Source organism: Eublepharis macularius, chromosome 5 (assembly GCF_028583425.1).
Source record: "Eublepharis macularius isolate TG4126 chromosome 5, MPM_Emac_v1.0, whole genome shotgun sequence".
Classification (NCBI taxonomy): domain Eukaryota; kingdom Metazoa; phylum Chordata; class Lepidosauria; order Squamata; family Eublepharidae; genus Eublepharis; species Eublepharis macularius.
The window spans coordinates 131,000,387-131,019,049 of record NC_072794.1 but is presented as its reverse complement, the minus strand read 5'-3'; the positions used below and the strand labels follow the sequence as shown (position 1 = coordinate 131,019,049).

The 18,663-nt window shown below is 39.9% G+C and overlaps 2 protein-coding genes across 2 annotated transcripts in view; one reads left to right on the top strand and one right to left on the bottom strand.

Moving 5' to 3' along the window:
- The window catches only part of CEP250 (centrosomal protein 250), a 62,749-nt gene extending 60,101 nt beyond the window's left edge, over positions 1-2,648 (bottom strand). The window contains exon 1 of the mRNA XM_054981384.1: positions 2,599-2,648. Within this exon, the coding sequence (XP_054837359.1) occupies positions 2,599-2,631 (33 nt within the window). The 5' untranslated portion in view covers positions 2,632-2,648. The remainder of the gene's footprint in view (positions 1-2,598) is intronic.
- An 11,894-nt stretch (positions 2,649-14,542) lies between these two features.
- Positions 14,543-17,281, top strand: GDF5 (growth differentiation factor 5). The gene is made up of 2 exons (XM_054981391.1): positions 14,543-15,176; positions 16,413-17,281. The coding sequence occupies exons 1-2, from the start codon at positions 14,543-14,545 to the stop codon at positions 17,279-17,281; spliced, it is 1,503 nt and encodes a 500-aa protein (XP_054837366.1).
- Positions 17,282-18,663: the final 1,382 nt, after the last annotated feature.

Below are 18,663 nucleotides of genomic sequence, written 5' to 3'. Positions count from 1 at the left end.
GCTTCTGGAAAGACTTTTAACTGTCTCCATAACAGAAGGGTTCTGTTGAAAGAAAAAAACCCATGGTAAATCACAACATTCCTATCAGTTGATAACATGTGCAAAACTTACAGTGCAATACTATATAGAGTTACTCCAGTCTAAAGCCAGTGGAATTCATGAGTTTAAACTGGAGTAACTCTACAAAGAATTGGAGTATTAAAAATGTACAATGGCATTCAGTTGAAAAATGGCTTTTACACTTATAAACAAGAACTATGCACAGCCATGTGATTGACTGATTGATTGATTGGATTTTTAGCCCGCCCTCCCCACAAGCAGGCTCAGGGCAGGTTACAATCAGAGAAAAATTACAACAAATAAAACCAGTAAAATACAACTCAGTACCAACAGGAATTTCAACATTCCAGGCGGTGCACCCTTCCCCCTTTCCCTGTCCACCATACACAAGGGAAGAAAAGGGTGGAAGTGTGGGTTGGTGAACCTCTAACTCCTCAAGCATGGGGAGGCAGATGGACCATATGCTCCCCGCCAATGGCAGGAAACCAGCAGGGAGGCTGATTAGATGGATCCAGTGCTGGTCTCAACCATATGCCTGGCGGAACATCTCTGTCTTACAGGCCTGCCAAAAAGAAATAAGATCTTGGCAGGCCCGAATGTCTTCCAACAGAGTTCCACCAGGTTGGGGCCAGGACAGAAAATGCCCTGGCCCTGGTCGAGGCCAGCCAAGGCTCCCTGGGGCCAGGGGCCACCAGTAGGTGTTTACTAGCAGATCTAAGAGTTCTCCGTCTTCTTCGTAGGGTTCAACTTCAGTCTGCTCTGCTTCACCCATCCAGACAAGGCCCCCAATGCTCTACTTAGGGCCTCAGGAGCAGAGCCAGGCTGTCCGTCCATCAACAGATACAACTGGGTGTCATCCACATATTGATGGCGACCCAGTCCGAAACTCTGTGCCAGCTGGGCAAAAGGGCGCATGTAGAGATTAAACAACAATGGGGAGAGTAACGCCCCCATTGTAACAATAAGGCTATTGCTCAGCCCCATCAGATTTTATAGATACAACTATAATCCTGCATTTCCTAGCAAATTCAGAAAGATGTTGACAGATTTAGGTAGGTAGCCATGTTGGTCTGCAGTACATGGATTTTTTTTAAAAAAAAAACTTTAAAAAAAAGCTTATTCTACTTTTGTTCTACTTTTTTAAAAAAGCTTATTCTACAAAAAATCCAACATGTTTCAACTAGAAATGTTTTTCATAGGCACTGAGATCCAATATCCTTCTCTTACCATGATTTTCTTAAGCATTTTACCCTCAAGCGATCTGGTTGTCTGTCTAAATCTATGCTTTTACCCAATTCTCCCACCATGGTACACATCCCTGCCATTCACAAGTTTTATATGTGCAGCTCACCTAATGAAATTCCTATAAAGAAATGACTTCAATATCACAACAAACTACATTCATGTAGAATTGTCCTGTATGCATATAGGATTAATAGATATTCCAACATGGAATGACCCAAACTTCATAATATGTGGAAATAGTTTCAGGTGAGTGAGTAGTAGCCATGTTGGTCTGTAAAAAACCAAGATTTAAGTCCAGCAGAACCTTAAAGATCATTCCAGGATATGAGCTTTCGAAAATCAAACATTTGATAACTCTTTTCTTAGAAGCATCACTCAATTCAATGACTCCAGAAAACACACAAGATTGTAGCCCTACTGTTCAAGCACTTAAAAGTTTCAGATCTCAGATCTCACATAAGTTACTTCAATATTATTATTACTTCAATAATATTTAGAATAAACTAATAAAATAGATATCACCACGACAATAAAATTTTCCCAGTGTCTGTTTACCTGGGCTTATTTCCAAAGGGGGAAGTAACTGAGTATAGAAATGCAGGCTTTAAGTTACAGGTTTGAAGAATGTGTACCTACAGCATTTACACATTACGATTCTGGGGTTTGCAGGAAGTAAGAGGCGATGGCACTACCAAACTTTGCCAGAAGCAAATTGTTACCCTTCCTCTACCTCCCTCTTACCAAACCCCAAGCCTCCCCGCCCACTATACACTGTGGCTGAACGTGCGCCAGAGATGCTCACCTCAGCAGGGCCGGTGAAACTTCCTTTCTGCTCCCGCCCCCACCTGGGATGGGGGGAAAAGGCCGAGCTTGCTGCTGGAGAGTCTTATTACACTCTCCAAATTCCAGCAACGGAAACCCGCCCGCTTAGCAGGAGCAGATGTGCGACTCGGTTTTTGCACTCCCCCATTTCGGCAGCGCCAGGACTTGCTTGCTCGGGCCTTTGGGGGGCACATGCGGCCCTGACGACAAGAGTGGGCCGCGCAGGCAGTATCTGTAAGCCGACGCATGCACATAACCGGCCCCGGCCGCTTGAAAAAGCTGAGAGGCCCAGCGCGTAGCCCAAACTCCCGGTAGCCAACGTTGTTGCTGCAGCTGACGGCGCCAGCCACACTCCCCCCCTCCCTTTCCTGCCGGCGGCGGGGATTTCCTGAGCAACCAGACTAGGCCTCTCATAGCAACCCCTCAGGCGAAAAACGACTGGGGAGCACCCTATAGTACGGGCGCGCTCACCGTTTGGGCCTTCGGGTCTCGCTTACTCGTCATCTTAGTCCTCCGGGCTCGCTCACACCACGCCCCGAAGTCCTCTGAAGTGACGCTGGGCGACTCGTCCGCTCCTTTCGTTCGGCTGTCTGTCCCTGCCACTAGCAAACTCCACAAGTCCTTTTTGTTCTGCTACTAGGGCAATCGTAGGAGTATGGACGCCCTTAAACCATTAGAATCAAGCGAGTTTTGCATAGGATCGAACTGTAAAACTACGATTAGGCACAATGCAAGAAGGTTGGTTTACAACAATACTACTTTTCTGCACTTTACAGTACACAATAACCACAGCTGGACATTTGAAGAGATGTTCGTTCCCATACCTAGAATTTCCACCACTTAATTTTAATCCCAGTTAGCGATTATGACTATAGTACTGCTGGTCTTTAGCCCCCACCCCACCCCCATAACGACATCTGAGGACTTAATAGTGTGCAGGGGGGTATCACAGCCCCAACGGTGAATTCCTTGGTAATGTTTTAGTTTAACCTTGCTGTCAAATTAATGGACACAAGTGAATTCACAATGGCAAGTTTCCACTGGTTTAGAGTGGTAAGCTGCAGTACTGCAGCCCAAGCTCTGCTCACCACTTGGGTTAGATCCTGGCAGAAGCTGGGTTCAGGTAGCTGGCTCAAGGTCGACTCAGCCTTCCATCCTTCTGAGGTTGGTAAAATGAGTACCCAGTTTCCTGGGGGTAAAGTGTAGATGACTGGGGAAGGCAATGGCAAACCACCCCGTAAAAAAAAAAAGTCTGCCAAGAAAATGTCGTGATGTGACATCCCCCCATGGGTCAGTAATGACTCTGAGCTTGCACAAGGGACCTTTACCTTTTTACTCCCGGAATTACTGTTGGATGTGCTCCCAAAGCTATTGGGTTCATACCTAGCCAGCAGTTGTTTAAACTTTGTTCTCAAGCCAGGGATAGTAATTTACTTCTTATGTGGTAGTGTGGACACAACAGAAGAATTTTAAGGTAGAAGTTACTGCTAGAGCATAAGGGTATGGTCTTGTATAAGGGTGTGGTCTTGAATTTGTGCCAGCAGTTCAAAGTTGTGTCAGTTTGTAGCAGTTATGTCATAACACTCTGTACTCAACAACACATTCTTTCAAAGGATATTTATGAGCACAGATCTGTTAGTGACAGTACAGAGCTAGAAAGTGGTATTTATGCAAAATCAAGTACTACCAAATGCAAGGCTGTAGAGTGTATGTGGCATCTCTGTACTTCTTTTCTCTCTTTGTATTGGTTGCTTCTATTTTATTTGCATTTTTGTCTAATTTGTAATCCAGTTTTATTGCACTGGTTATAGTATTTCTTACTCTGTTTTTATTGTATTGTTTTTATACTTTGTAACCTGCCTTCAGTATCAGCAAGAAAAGCAGACTATAAATAAAATATAGTAGATAAATGGATCTCACAACACTATTTGCATATGCTGGATTTGAAATAAACTTGTGGGAGAGACATAAGAGAATAAAATATTACATATATGTATAAAGTATGTGCTTTCAGGTTTTTATGAAATGAAACTCAGTATTTTGAAGATAATGTAGCAACGGTTTTTTGGAAGACTATATCAGCAAATCTACGCACTCACACACACAGAGCCACGTGTTTATTTATTTATTTATTATCCACCTTTTTGTTGAGTCTCAAGATGGATTGCACAGCATAAGTCAATACAATTAACAGCTGGGACATTCCATAAACAATACAATAGGCTATTGATTGCAAAAATTTGAAAATAAGCTTAATTCTGAAGACAGAAATGAAATATTGCTGAACCAAAACAAACATTTGACATGACATATTAAACGATGCAGCAACTATCCACTAGGAACATATATACATCAGCAGAAAGTACCCAGTAGTATAGTCCACAGTCCATCTACTTTTACCAAAGCTTCTCTCTGAGACATTTCTTACAATACAGCCTTATTATCCGAGTGAAAACCCCCTCCTGAATAATTCAGTTCTGCATAATTTGCAGAAAGCCAAGAGAACAGGAACTTTTCTGACCTTTTCAGGCAGGCCATTCCACTGGATGAGGGCCGCCACAGAGAATATGTATCTACAAGGAGCAGCTGATTTTGCCCACCTGCAGGGTGGTCTGGAGAAGGCCCTTTTCAGATGAGTGAAGCTGTAGTAGCAGAGCATTGGGAGAGAGGTAGTCCTATAGATATGATGGACCAAGGCCATACAGGGCTTTGTAAGTGATAACCAAAACCTTAAATTGAGCTTGGTAACCGATGGGTAGCCAATGGAATGACTTTAGAATGAGGGAGTAATATGTATGTTCCAGCTCCCGATAACAATCAAACTGTGGTGTTCTGCACCATCTGGAGTCTCTGATTTGACTTTGAAGGGAGACCTATGTAGAGTGCATTACAGTAGGTTAGTCTTGATGTTAGCATGGCATGACTCCAGGTGGCCAGATGTTGCTCATTTAGGTAAATTTTCTTCTTGTTTTATTGGGGAGGATATCTGTCACTATTGTTTCAGCCATGTTGGTCTGCAGTAGAAAGAACAAGATTTTCCTTAAAGACCAACTAGATTTCCAGGGTTAGAAGTTTCAAATCTCCCTTTGTCATATTGTTGCCAAAGAGTATCTCACTAAGTATTTATGAGACTCATCCCTAATTGTAGTCTCTGATTCACAGACTTTGACGTCTAGTCATATTACCAGACATTCAATTTATATACCGCCCTTCAGGATGACTTAATACCCACTCAGAGCAGTTTACAAAGTATGTCATTATTATCCCCACAACAAAACACCCTGTGAGGTGGGTAGGGCTGAGAGAGCTAGAAGCTGTGACTGACCCAAGGTCACCCAGATGGCTTCAAGTGGAGGAGTGGGGAATCAAACCCGGTTCTCCAGATTAGACTTCTGCACTCTTAACCACTACACCAAACTGGCTACACTTAAACTATCAGGATTTTTCTCACAACTGAAGTACACAGTCACATTTAACAAAAACTGTGATTACTCTCACCTTGTGGTGGTGGTGGTCGCGGCAAGAGATTAACATAGGTGGTTTGCCATTGCCTGCCTTTGCGTCCTTGGTCTTTGTTAGGGGTCTCCCATCCAGTTACTAACCAAGGCTGACCCTGCTTAGCTTCTGAGATCTAGTGAGATCAGGCTTGTCTGGGCTGTCTGAGTCAAAGCTCTCTGATCTTCTACAATCACCAAATTCAAGCATTTTGTTTTGTATGTAGAATTCAGTACTCCATTTGAAAAAATGGAGAAGAATATAAAACCTGAATCCCTCCTTACTAGGGCTGTCCACCACCTTATCTTGTTGAGCCGTGCTTGCTGCCTATTGATTGCTACCATCTGATTATAATTAGTGTATATTTTATGAGTGAATTCTCTTTTAAATCTATTTATGGTTTTAATTGTATAAATTAATTCTATTATGTTTTTAAACTGTTGTAATCCACACTGAACCCTTCATGGGGAGGACAGAATAGAAATCCAAAGTAAATAAAATAAATACATGGGAGTTTATTCAAAATCTGTCAGCATTATCTGTTAAATTTCAGAGCTGAGCAGTAATTCTAGTGATCGATGGGGGTTTGCATTTAATCTCAACCTGATCTCCAGAACCCATGCCATAATTTCACCATATATTTCTGCACTTAGCCACTATTAGATTTTACATGCTCCACTCCTGAGCACATTTATATGGAAATAATGTTAAAACAAATTAATTTCAAATAAACCTTTCCAAATAAATCTGATAGCAGTATCAGTCTCCCATTTATAACAAATCAGAACTCCAGAAACCTCTTTTATGTTTCTACCATTCCAAGAACCTCAGTATCCAACTTTCAGAGTTTTTAAATACTGTCCACATGTCATATACTCTTGAACAGAACGTCTTCTGGCAGGGGGGAAGGTAAGTTTCCTTCAAAACATAAATTTTCTCCTGTTACACATCCTTCTTGCTGTGTAAACTCTGTGTGTACTTTAACTTGCTGAAGTAATTATTCCATCTCTTTACAGATTTTCTTGAACTATCATATAAAACAATTTTTAAAGCTAGTAGTAGTAGTAATAGAATAGAATATCTACAGTTAGCACTGATTTAAGAAGGAAAAGCACATGGAATTGATCAGGAAAAAAATCTAACATTAGCTTTAAAATAAAGAGGTTTGTTCATGTGCTTCAGAACTAGCTGAAGTTCTGTTGAATACAGGCTCATATCACATGATCTTTTAGAATGGCTGCAGTTTGTTCCTATAACTTTCTGGCATTAATCAAGACGAGCAAATCACATGACGCTCTCCAAGTTTTCCATACCATGGGATTTTTAAAAATTCATTCACTTGCTTCTTCAGATTCTATGTTTCTGCTTGCATTAAGACATTAATGTTATTGATTTATAAACCCAAGAAGCTGGAGTCCTTGGACTTTGCTTTCTAGTGATTAGAAATGTCAGTCGTTAAGACATTGCCAGCAGAAACATCTGGTTTCCATTATTTAAAGGGACAGAAATTATTGGTAACCTTTTTTCGAATGCCAAAGAAGCCCACAGCATCCTTGCCCCTGAGAGGCCCCCTTCTTCCTCAGATCTCTTGTAACATTCACAGAAGCTCACAATATCCATACTGTACTCTTGAGGGGGCTCTGCCATGAGAGTATATTTTAGGAAATCACAAAGGGCTACTTCTTAACTGTGGCATCAAAGTGTAAAAATCCTGCTTTGGTGGCTTCCTTGCTTTGAGGATACTTCAGCAGGTGCTTAAAGCACTAGGGAAAGATGAAATCCACAAGATATTCTTTAGCATCCTGCTGGGTCCCGTATCACAGAGAGTGTGGCATTTTTATGTTATATTAGATATCATTTCTTTTCAGAGAAGATGTTTATCCCTCCTGCATCACTGTGGTGCTCTAGGATAACAAAAGATTTTCTCTATCCCAATCTCTATCTATACACAAGCTCTGAAGAGCGACGATTAGTAAAAAGTAATCATTTTTAGAACTGCTTCTTCTGAAGCACTGTACTGTCTAAGTACATTGCCTGAATATATTTGCTAAGCCTCTTTATACTGAAACACACAATTCTTTCTTCACTTCTCTATTTACTTTAGTGAAGCTTAAGCACTGCCATAGCTAAGGTTATGCCAGGATATTCCATATAGGGAGACATTCTAAATGTTTCTAATAATTCTTGGACTCTATAACCTGTTGTGGCATATATTTGGCATTCATCTGAGTCTAGGCAGTCCCTCGATTTCTACTTTTTCCTTCATACAATTCATGGACTGCATTATGGGCAGTCACCCTTCCACACGGAAAGTTTCTGCCCATGATGGGCAGCCTGCCTCCAGAAAGCTATAGTGAGGTTAGAACCCTGTCCTCAGACAGGGAAAGGGAGATGGAATTAGCCTCCCTGCCCACCACCTAGAAAAATGCTATCCTGCTTTGGAAAGTCCTGGAAAAATCATTGAAATTGTTTCACACTTGAAAAGCACATAACAAAGAAGCAGAAATGTGTTTCAAATCACACCATTAAGAGGGGAGAAAAGAGTGCGCCCATGTTTCTATCACAGTCTCCATTCCCTGCTCGTATATACCAACCTCAGGTAGTGATGTGTGCTGAGAAACCAGCAATAGTACTTGCAAAGATTTTCCCTGGGATGGAGTGACTGGTGACAACTGTGAGATCTTGGCCATCGTCACATGGGCATCTCTTCCGTTAAATTTACAGCATATAGCGTCCTACCTGTTATCGGCACAGTAACGTTTCTTTGGGTCACCTAACAGCTCTTCGCACCACCAGCTGTCCACACTGAAGCACTCTGTTCTGTTCTCTCTAACCGCGCAGAAGCAGCTCCTCCCCCCCTTTTTATTATTATTCTGGCGTTTAATTCCGCTATAACGGAATAACAGCATATAAACATTCCGTTAGAGCAAAACATTACGACCCTTTTGTTTTTCCAACTTTGAAATTATATAAATAGCCCTTTGCCCGCAGAAAACTCCCTGTCTGATGTGATCCCCATCGCTGAAGACTCTGCCATGGCGATTGAGTCATTTTTACTTCAGCAGAAAGTTTGCATTGTGTTATGGCGTTATGGCGTTATAAGGACATAATAAAATAAAAAAAGGGGGAGTCGCAGGAAGAAATGGATTCTGGGATTGAATGGAGGGCATAGGATGTTGCGAGGCGAAATACATCGATGTGAGGCATTCACACTGAGGCACAAAATAGCGCGACTATCAAGCACAAAGCAGAAGAGAGAAAATCGCTACAGTGTTGGAATAAGGTGGGTGTTTGCCGGGAAATAGCGCCATTTTAGCACTAAATAAAAGCCCATGTGACGATGGCCCTCCTTGGGAGAGAGCCCAATGTACAGAATAGCCTCTAAAGAAACTTCAGAAGCCTTACTACAGGATATTACTTCACAGAGTCTTCAGGTTCAGGATAGGGTTTTTATTCCAGAAGGCATTTGGTGAAAGATAAACTGTTTTGGCAGATCTGGCTGTTTTTATCTCGTATGGTAGTATTTTACTTGTTGGTGGACTGTACTGTTTCTGTGTTTGCAAATTGTTACATTGTAAGCTGCCTGGAATCTAAGAAGAGAAGTCAGGATACAAATATTTTAAGGAAGGAAGGGAAGAAGGAAGGACAGATATTCTTATTTGATATTGATATTGACATTGGCATCCAAATGGCTGTCAACAGTACCAAAAGAATGCAAAATTGGGATTTTGTTTCATGTTTCCTGTACAACTTCCTTAAAGATAGTGTTACAAATGCAGTTTTCAAAGGTAGGATACCTGTTGGGATCTGCCCCAGGCTTTCCCCCCATTCAAGCGTTCTTTGTCAAATTGCTGAACTTTCCTGTGCTCTAATTTCTGTAGAACCGTTCATTCCTTAAACTGCTGCATCAGCACAAAAAGCTATAGAGCTCATTAGTGGTTTAAGGACTGCAGTCTTTGTTTGTAAAATGGAGATCATGCTACCTGCCCATGCTATTAGAATACTTCTAGTAAGAAAATTAATTTGTGGTTTATTCTTTACGTATTTCTGCTTCTGGTCATGGTCAAAATGAACATTTTTAATATTGGCAGGGGAAAAAATCATATTTTAGAGGTCAAATGATTCCCCTATTCCAATAAGTGTGAAATAGCTGCATTCATTCTTATTTGATTTATCTGAGCTGGCTAGCTAGTAGCAATACCTTATTTATAGAAACAAATCAGTTTTCTGAAATATACAGGAGAAATGGTCTCATTATTTTGAATGAATAAACTTTAGTGTATGAGATGTTACCTTGATGTCTATACAGGAAATGAGAGACAGGCAGCCCAACCCACAAAGATTGTACGGGCAATGAAATTTCTATTTTGAATTATTTCATGGGGAAAAATTCCTTTTATAATTCATAGTGCATTCAACTTTGATTAAGTAGTGTTTTAAAAAACACGACTTATTTGATAAAACTACTACCACTACTATCACAGTTCCTTATTTAAAATTTTAAAATAGCACTAACTTGAGGTTGGTTGGATTCCACTTTAAGTGATTGGCAAAAATAAAACACAGGGATCTAAATTATTGGGGATTCAATACCCCTAAACACAAAAATACTTTAATAGCGGCTGATATAGCCCTTAGAATAAGGAGATGTTAACCTTTTATCACTGGTACTGTGATTTTCATTACAATAGGTTTGAAAACTGAACTTATGTGCATAATGCCCATTTTCTCTTTGGATGAGGACCTCATATGCCTGCGCTGACAATTTATTCATAGGTCAAAAGAAGCAGTATTTTAAGTTGTTTCACATTTGGGTAGTTGGTACCCTCGAGCATAGTACCTACCCATGTAATGACTGTTGGTATATGCTCACAATTAATTGAATTGCTAGGATTTTGTTTGCCCCAGGGACATCACATATAAAATCATCTACAGATATTGGTTCATGCTCAAAACGAATGGATGCAACTACAGTTGCTAAGTGATACTGCAAAAACACAAAGTATTTGTGATCTGCTTTGGAATACTTGATGACACACTTGGATTTGGGAGCTACGCAGGTAAAATGAGCACTGTTGAAATAGTGAAAAGATAAGCTATGCAGCTTTCCCACCCCAAGAGGACTGGAATAACTAAGGAAAGCATCTCATTTATAAGTGACTATTTTTTAATCAGGCAGGTGGAAATCATGAATGTGGAAAGAGAACAGCTGTAGGAAAGTAGTGTGAGAACACATATATGCACAAAAATTTGCAGTTCAGTTTAGAATTATTTTAAATGTTGAAGATGACCTGAATGTTTCCAGTTGTTCAAGGATATTGCTCAAAATCTGCAATCACATTGCGATGTGAGCAGCAGACCAATCACATACCTCAGCCTTTCAGGAATTATTATTGGTCAAATCCACATTACTCATTCTAAGTCGCATGTTCCCCGCATTCCCCACGCAATCCCGAGTGCCGGTCACATTACCTCATTAAACAAATGCATTTCATTCGCATTTCTCCTGAATATGTGGTCACAGGTTTTCAACGGGAGTTTCACGGTGGCCGTGAACGGGCCAATGCACAATTTATGCGTTTTTTTTAAAAACCACCCCCCCTTCCTGTCTCTCCGGCCGTTCCGAGAGTTCCTATTGGCTGATTCAACTTGCAAGTGCTCCGTAGTCTGCAAAAGACTGTTTTTGACTTCGTAACATTGGATTTATTGATTATGCTGTTTCTGAATCAAATCTGGTAGTTTGAAAAATCATTTTGGGGTGAATCCATCCTCAGAACGGACTCGCGAAACTTCCTTTTTAAATGTTTTTTATTTTTTTTATTTTATTTTACTGTAATATCGAAATTACGAAATATCGAAATAATGACACTCCAAGGAAGTGAAACTTCAGTAAAATTCAGGCACTGAACTGTCCTGCATAGGAAATGCCCACGAAAGCTTCCCACATGCTTCCAAATTTCCAAAAAAGAAACAGGAGAGAGCCATCAGTGCTGTCAGTGGGGGAAAGAGAGGCATCATTATCTTCAATGATGTTTCTTTATAAGGCAAGATCGAAATAACGGAAAAGTGCGCTCAAAAAAATAAAAAATAAATGGGCGGGGGGAAAAGGTCCCGCCCAAAAAAGCGGTTTTCGAGCGGCCGTGTGACCGGAGGGACGCGCGAGAAAGACGGATTGGAAGCAGGAATGTGAACGAAGAGGAAAAAAATCGCGGATTGGAGGCAAACGGAAGATATCCGATAAACATGCGGGTAATGGGTGAATGTGGATTCAACCATTGATTCATACCTCCAGGGCATTTGGAGGTTCTATATGGTGAAGTCTCTCCATTTCTGGAATATTAAATCAGAAACAACTAAGAATAATTAACTCATTGGTTGCAGGAAAATATTGGAGCATGAAATGACACAGGCTAAGGAGGAAGGTTTTGAAGACTTTCACAGATGGCTGAGATCCCAAATGTGCAAGAGAATTAAGGACAACCACATGGCAGTATTCCAAGATCTCAACTGAATACTGTAGCTCAAGTAGGGGAAGTGTCCTGGGCAAAACTGTTTTGCTCCAGGACATCCTGCCTCTATCTGTGGCATAAAAATGAGTGTGGAGGTGTCACTTCCATTTATTAATCTCAATCATGTTTTTGTAGTCCATTAGAATCCATTGTTGAATCCTTTAATCATACTGCTAGAATCCTTTCTCATTAATATTGTTCAGGGATTGTTTGCTACTCTTCAGAGCAATAAAAACTGCTGAGCACAGTGAACAAGCATGTTTTAATTGTTATTTTTATGACTTCATATGTATTATTGATGTGTTCTTTTCAGTTGGTTTTAATGGTTTTAAATTTGATTTTCTTAAGTATGTTTTAATTTGTTAGCTGCCATGGTGGCCCTTGTGAGGGCTAAAAGGCAGGATATTGTGTGTGTGTGTGTGTGTGTGTGTGTGTGTGTGTGTGAGAGAGAGAGAGAGAGAGAGAGAGAGAGAGAATATTCAGGATTTGTAGCACCTTAAAGAATTCAGGATTTGTAGCACCTTAAAGAAAAAAACCTTTTAAAGAGTTTCTGTGAAATTCACATGTTTTCATTGTCTAAATCAATGTTTCCAAACCTGTCATCAGGACCCAAAAGTGGGTCATGAAACCTCTGAAAGTGGGTTGCAGGCCAGCCATCACTAATGGCAGCACCTGCTCTTTGCACCTTTCACTTTCTCTCCTCTTCTTCTTTATCAGCTTCTTCAATTCTTGCCTCCCCCTTTGAGAAAAAAATGAGGGGGGGAAGCTATCTGACAGCTAGTAATTTTACAATAGGAGCTGATAGAAGGAGGGGGGGAGGCTGGAAAGTAGGTGAAAGAAGTTTAGCACATTGAAAAGTGAGAGGAGAAGAGAAAGAGGTGCTTGCAAGCACAGGCTCTGTCTTCGCGCTGCTCCTTCAGCAGCTTAACTTCTTGTCCAACCCCTGCAGTGCTTCACTGCCTTCTACCTGCTGTGGGAGATGTACCACACTGCGCCACTTGCCTTCCACCTCTGCCAACATCTGCAGTCCTCCTCAGCTCAGCACCCCCTCCTACCCGTAGCTTCTCAATCTCTTGGACCAGCCCTGGATGGGTCACCACACAAAGTAAATTTCAACTTGTGGGTCACCATACTGAGCAGGTTGGGGACCTCTGGTCTAAATGATACTGCCCTGTACAAATATTATAACCTGATTTCTGGAATCAGCACAGCAGGGAAGTTCTGCAACTTTGTTCTCCATCTGTCTGTGTCTGATGTCTAGTATCTGCAGATTAATAGTAGCTCAGATTAATAGTAACTCAGTTCCTTCACTTGAAACTTCATAGGAGCTCAAAGTTCCTAAAGGGGACACTGCTGCTTAATGCTGGATATAACAAGAGATGGTAATAGGGTTGCTTTTCAGGGAATGAGCTAAAAACCAAAATCTTCAAAAGGCATTAAAATGTTTTTATGCAACACAAATAAGTATTTTCTACCCTGGTATCAAGCAAAGTTTTACTTCATTTGTGAAATCATTTAAAATATGTCAAAATAAATATGTTAATTAATTTGTTAAATATGCCAAAATAAATGTTAAATAATAGTCTGTTATTTATTTTCATCACCAACAGATTTTTTGATGTTGAAAACTTTATAAAACATCAATGTGAATTAGAACATACTGCAATGTATTTATTCCAGCCTGATTTTATTGAAGGCTTTGACAGTTGATTTCATACTGCTTTGTCTTCTTTCAATGAGAAGTTCATTTAAGGCTAGAACAGGCTACATGTTGCTACTTTAAATTGCATATTCTATAGAGTTTTGGTTCTACAGAGCTGTTTTACATGAAGCAGAGTATGACTCATGCTAATGGAAAGGGCAAAGAAGACTTTTTAAAAGAAATATATCACACTTAAATTAGTTTAGACAGCATGACATCAGAGAGTAATTAAATAGGTTTTTGTTGGAATTCCGCTTCCAATTCCTGAGTTCAGGTTTGTAAAAGATTTCTGAGCACCTGCAGGTTTCTGTGTGTGAAATATTTTCACTGGAAGGGATTCAAAACTTTTTTAAAAACCTTTTAACACAGAGGCAGCATTACGCCATTCTTCCTTCTTGGAAAAAAAACCCCTCTCCGATTTAAACAAGAGTCCTTCAAGTTTTTAGTCACTTTTACAGAAGAAAGGAGGGTGGTAAACTTTCTCTTTTCAAGAACAAGCTGCTAGCAGAAATCAGGAAAAGACAGAACTGAAAATTAGCATTTCCACTATGGGACTGGATACAAGTATTCTACAAGTAGATTTAAAGTGCGTTAAAATAAAAATCTTTCTGCTGACTTTGGTTTTTAATTTCTTTCATGTTTTCTTATGCCAAACTGGAGGAACCTTTTCTGATTTTTTCTTTGGTGGCATTCAAAGGAAGTCTAGAGGATGAAAATCCTGCACTTTCTTACTTTATTGCTTTGGCACTTTACTTGGTTTTACCCTTCTTTCTTTTCCTCAGCATTGAGCCCTGCTGAAGCAAGCCAAGGTAATCCAGGATCCAAATTAGGATTGTCAAAAGTAGATGGAAAAGAAAGGAACCCCGTGCCAAGGGCAGGTACCCTTAGAACGGGAAGCCATGGATATAGTACTGGGAATGCAAAGCCAAGGACGAAAAGCAATAGTGTGCAAGCTGGAGCTCTCTTGGCAAAGACTGATGACTCAAAGAAGACAGTCTCTAGAGCAGGGAGCGCAGACAAAAAGGTAGGACAACCTACAAACAGACAATCAGGAATAAGGACAGTGACCCCAAAAGTTCAGAACTTGGGCAGAAAGGGTCCACTGAAGAAAGCTGGCATAGGGAATTCAGATGCCAGTTCCTACAAAGCCAAAAAGACTAAAGAATCTATTGCCCAAAGGGACTCTAAGGAAGCATTCAGACATCCTGCTATCACACCACATGAGTACATGCTCTCCTTATACAGGACTCTTTCTGATGCAGAACGGAAAGGTGTGAATGGAAGTGTCAAACTGGAAACTGGACTAGCCAATACAATCACAAGCTTCATAGATAAAGGACAAGGTAAGAAAAAACTAAATTTTGCATATTATTCATGTGTCTAAAGTGCTTGTCTGCTACTACTTACAATACTTCTATATTTACAAGTACATGGCTGATTGCAATAGAAACATAATTACACAGTTTGAGGCATTTCCATGCTTGCAGTGACTACTTAAAATACTTTTTCTAACATCAGATTTGGATATTTGCATAAGGACCAGGGAAGCTATGTACATCTTTTGCTAATTTGGTCAGGACTGTAAGTATATGAAATGGTTTTATTTTCTGCAGAGCATGCAGCTAAAAGCATGCCTTGCTGGAGCAAGACCATTAGTCAGTTTCTGTTAAAAGGCTTGTTTAGTTAGATTTGGGGAGAACTAAATCAGGAGGTATTTCTTATTGTTAGAAGCAAATTGATGTAATTATGCATTGCTACATAAAAAAGCAGATGTCCCACTTCAGTGATGAGAGGTCTGATACAAAACCTCAGGGGTGCATCTACATTCTTCCCTGGAACATTAAAGAATCCCACAGCAATCAGAGCAACTTGTGAACAATGAATGGATAGAGTGGCAATGTGGCTTAGTACACAAGCCCCATTTAAATGAATGGATATGGTGTGCAAATGAGCTTGGAGGATGTTACCCTATCTAGGTAACATCCTCCAAGCTCATCCTCCAAGGGATGTGTCCCTATCTAACCATTCCATTAAATTAAAAGAGGTCTGGAAGGATTTAAATAAATGTAAAGATGAATGAGGAGCTGTGATAAGGCTGCTGTCTTCGTGGATAGCACATCTTAGGGTATTTGCCATTAAAGATTTATGAACTGCCACATGGTTTTCTGTTTGTTTTTTAAACCATGTACTTATGAAAGCACAAGTCCAATGCATGCCTATATATATGTTTATCATGGTGTTACAATAAGCTCATGTATAGCACAAGCTCATTGTATTAAATTAGTAGTCTGTCACCCTGTTGTTAAATACATTAGACTGGATACTGAATTGCATTAGACCAGTGTCTAAGCGTCATTTGGGTACAGAAGAGTGCAGACATAAAGAAGAAATGAAAATCCTTTCATGTGAGTGATAAGTGCTCAAAATGTTATTCTAGTAAACTTCCAGACTGGACTCATTGCTGCCCCTTAGTGTAATCTTACAACTCCCAAGATTACATGAACAACACTGAATGTTATCAAATGGAAAACTGACACAACTTTTTGTTTGAAATACATATATCTCTTTTCTCTCTCTAGATGATCGAACTCCAGCTGTTAAAAAGCAGAAATACATTTTTGACATCAGTGCATTAGAAAAAGATGGCTTACTAGGGGCTGAACTGCGCATTTTAAGGAAAAAACCATCTGACACTTGGAAGTTGCATTCTCATGGGAAAACGTGTCAAGTGAAATTATTCAGTTGCTCCACAAGCAGGCAAGCTTCAGTCCTCTTGGACTCTCGGACAGTCAATATTGTAGATGCAGCAAAATGGGAAGTGTTTGACATTTGGAAACTTTTTAGAAATTTTAAAAACTCTGCTAACTTGTGTTTTGAACTGGAAGCTTTTGAAAGGGGGAGGCCTGTTGATTTAAGGACTGTGGGGTTCAATAGAACAGGGAGGCAAGTCAATGAAAAGGCTCTCTTCTTAGTATTTGGTAGGACAAAGAAAAGAGACTTATTCTTCAATGAAATAAAGGCCAGGTCCGGCCAGGATGACAAAACAGTATATGAATACCTGTTTAATCAAAGAAGAAAGAGAAGGGCTCCTTTAGCAACTCGACAAGGAAAGAGGCCCAACAAGAATCTGAAGGCTAGGTGTAGTAAAAAAGCACTCCATGTAAATTTTAAGGATATGGGCTGGGATGATTGGATAATAGCCCCACTGGAGTACGAAGCTTATCATTGTGAAGGACTCTGTGAATTTCCTCTTCGGTCTCATCTGGAACCCACCAACCATGCTGTTATCCAAACATTAATGAACTCTATGGACCCCGAGTCAACTCCTCCAACTTGCTGTGTTCCAACAAGGCTGAGTCCCATTAGCATTCTGTTTATTGACTCTGCTAATAATGTAGTGTACAAACAGTATGAAGACATGGTAGTGGAGTCATGTGGCTGTAGGTAGCAGCACAGACTCAGTATTAACTGATAAAAAGGACAACAGGTTTTCCTACATAAACACTACATTACACTAAGTGCTGACCCTAGTGCTATAGTGGCATCATCATGTTGGCAAGCAATGCAACTCTATTTTGCTATGATGTTTCTCTACTAAGCTATTACCAAACATCAGTCATGCAAGATTGTGCAGACATAGTAAAGTGGCTGAAGTTCTTTCCTGATACCACGTTGTCAAATCATTTTCCATCATACCTCAACCATGCCTTCATCAGGTTCCTTGTCTACCCTCTTCTGTGCAGCTTAAAAGCTGTATGCAGTCCTACTATGCCACGTCCATGAAGTTTGCTTCTGCCAGGATAGCAGCTTTGATATGTGCTGGATCACTAGTGCCGAGTCTTAGAACTGATGCCAAGTAATAGGTCATGATGACAGGTGCAGCAGTTGTTGAACTATACTGTTCTTATGTTACTGAAACAACTCATAGGATCAGGCTGTATATGTTTTAATGGAGAGGACAGGTTTAGAGGACTAGCAACAGGCAAAACTTGCTGAAAGGTCATTGATTTTATATCTTCCGAACTCATTCTAGCGCTAATTTATTACTCCCAGTCTCACCTAGAATAAGATTTTTAATATGAAAACCTTTATTTAAGTAACATTTAGATGGTTACACCATAAAGATTTGTGAATCTCTAATGACAGTGGCAAAGTCAATGTTAATTGCTTGTACAGTACCTTTCATTTTTTTCTGACACTTTTTGAAGACCTGAACATATTAAGCTGTTTGGAAGAATCCTGATACCTGCACAACATGCAATAGATTAAGCAGTCAGTGTAGCACAAAAAGTTATGTGCAACCTTGCAGATGAATTTTTAAAACTGTATATTTGTAACAGATTTAATAGGTGATTGGTTTAATTTTAAACTGTATACATTATTCATGATGAATTTAGAGAAATGCAGACAAATTTATTTCTTTTAATGTATATTTTATTTCAGCTTCATAGCTTATTAAATATCCATCTTTGAAATGTTAGGTTCAGACTACTTTATTCTTCTGTTTAAAATCCAAGCTGCCTTCTATTGTTTGTAGTGAAATAATAGCTTAAGATGTATTAAATTATTGACAGTATTGTGTATCTAGACACCATAGTTACCATAAATATAATTTTATTAAAAGTCTTTTTAGTGTTTTTGTTTAGTTAATAAAAACAAGGGAGTTTATGAGTCAGGCAGATCGTTTTTATGAGCACCCTGTCAATGTGTGTTGATTCCCATCCGATGTATCTTCTCTGGTGGGGGTGTTGAAATACCAAAGTGCAATTGAAAGAGTAATGATGTGATTACTTTCAAAGGTTTTATTGGGATAATGAGCAATTACTTTTT

What these genes read in the sequence shown, in the direction of transcription:
- GDF5 (XM_054981391.1), top strand. Translation starts at nt 14,543, where the DNA reads ATGAAAATCCTGCACTTTCTTACTTTATTGCTTTGGCACTTTACTTGG. An exon ending in CTTCATAGATAAAGGACAAG is followed by an intron (nt 15,177 to 16,412) that starts GTAAGAAAAAAC and finishes TTCTCTCTCTAG; the next exon opens with ATGATCGAACTCCAGCTGTT.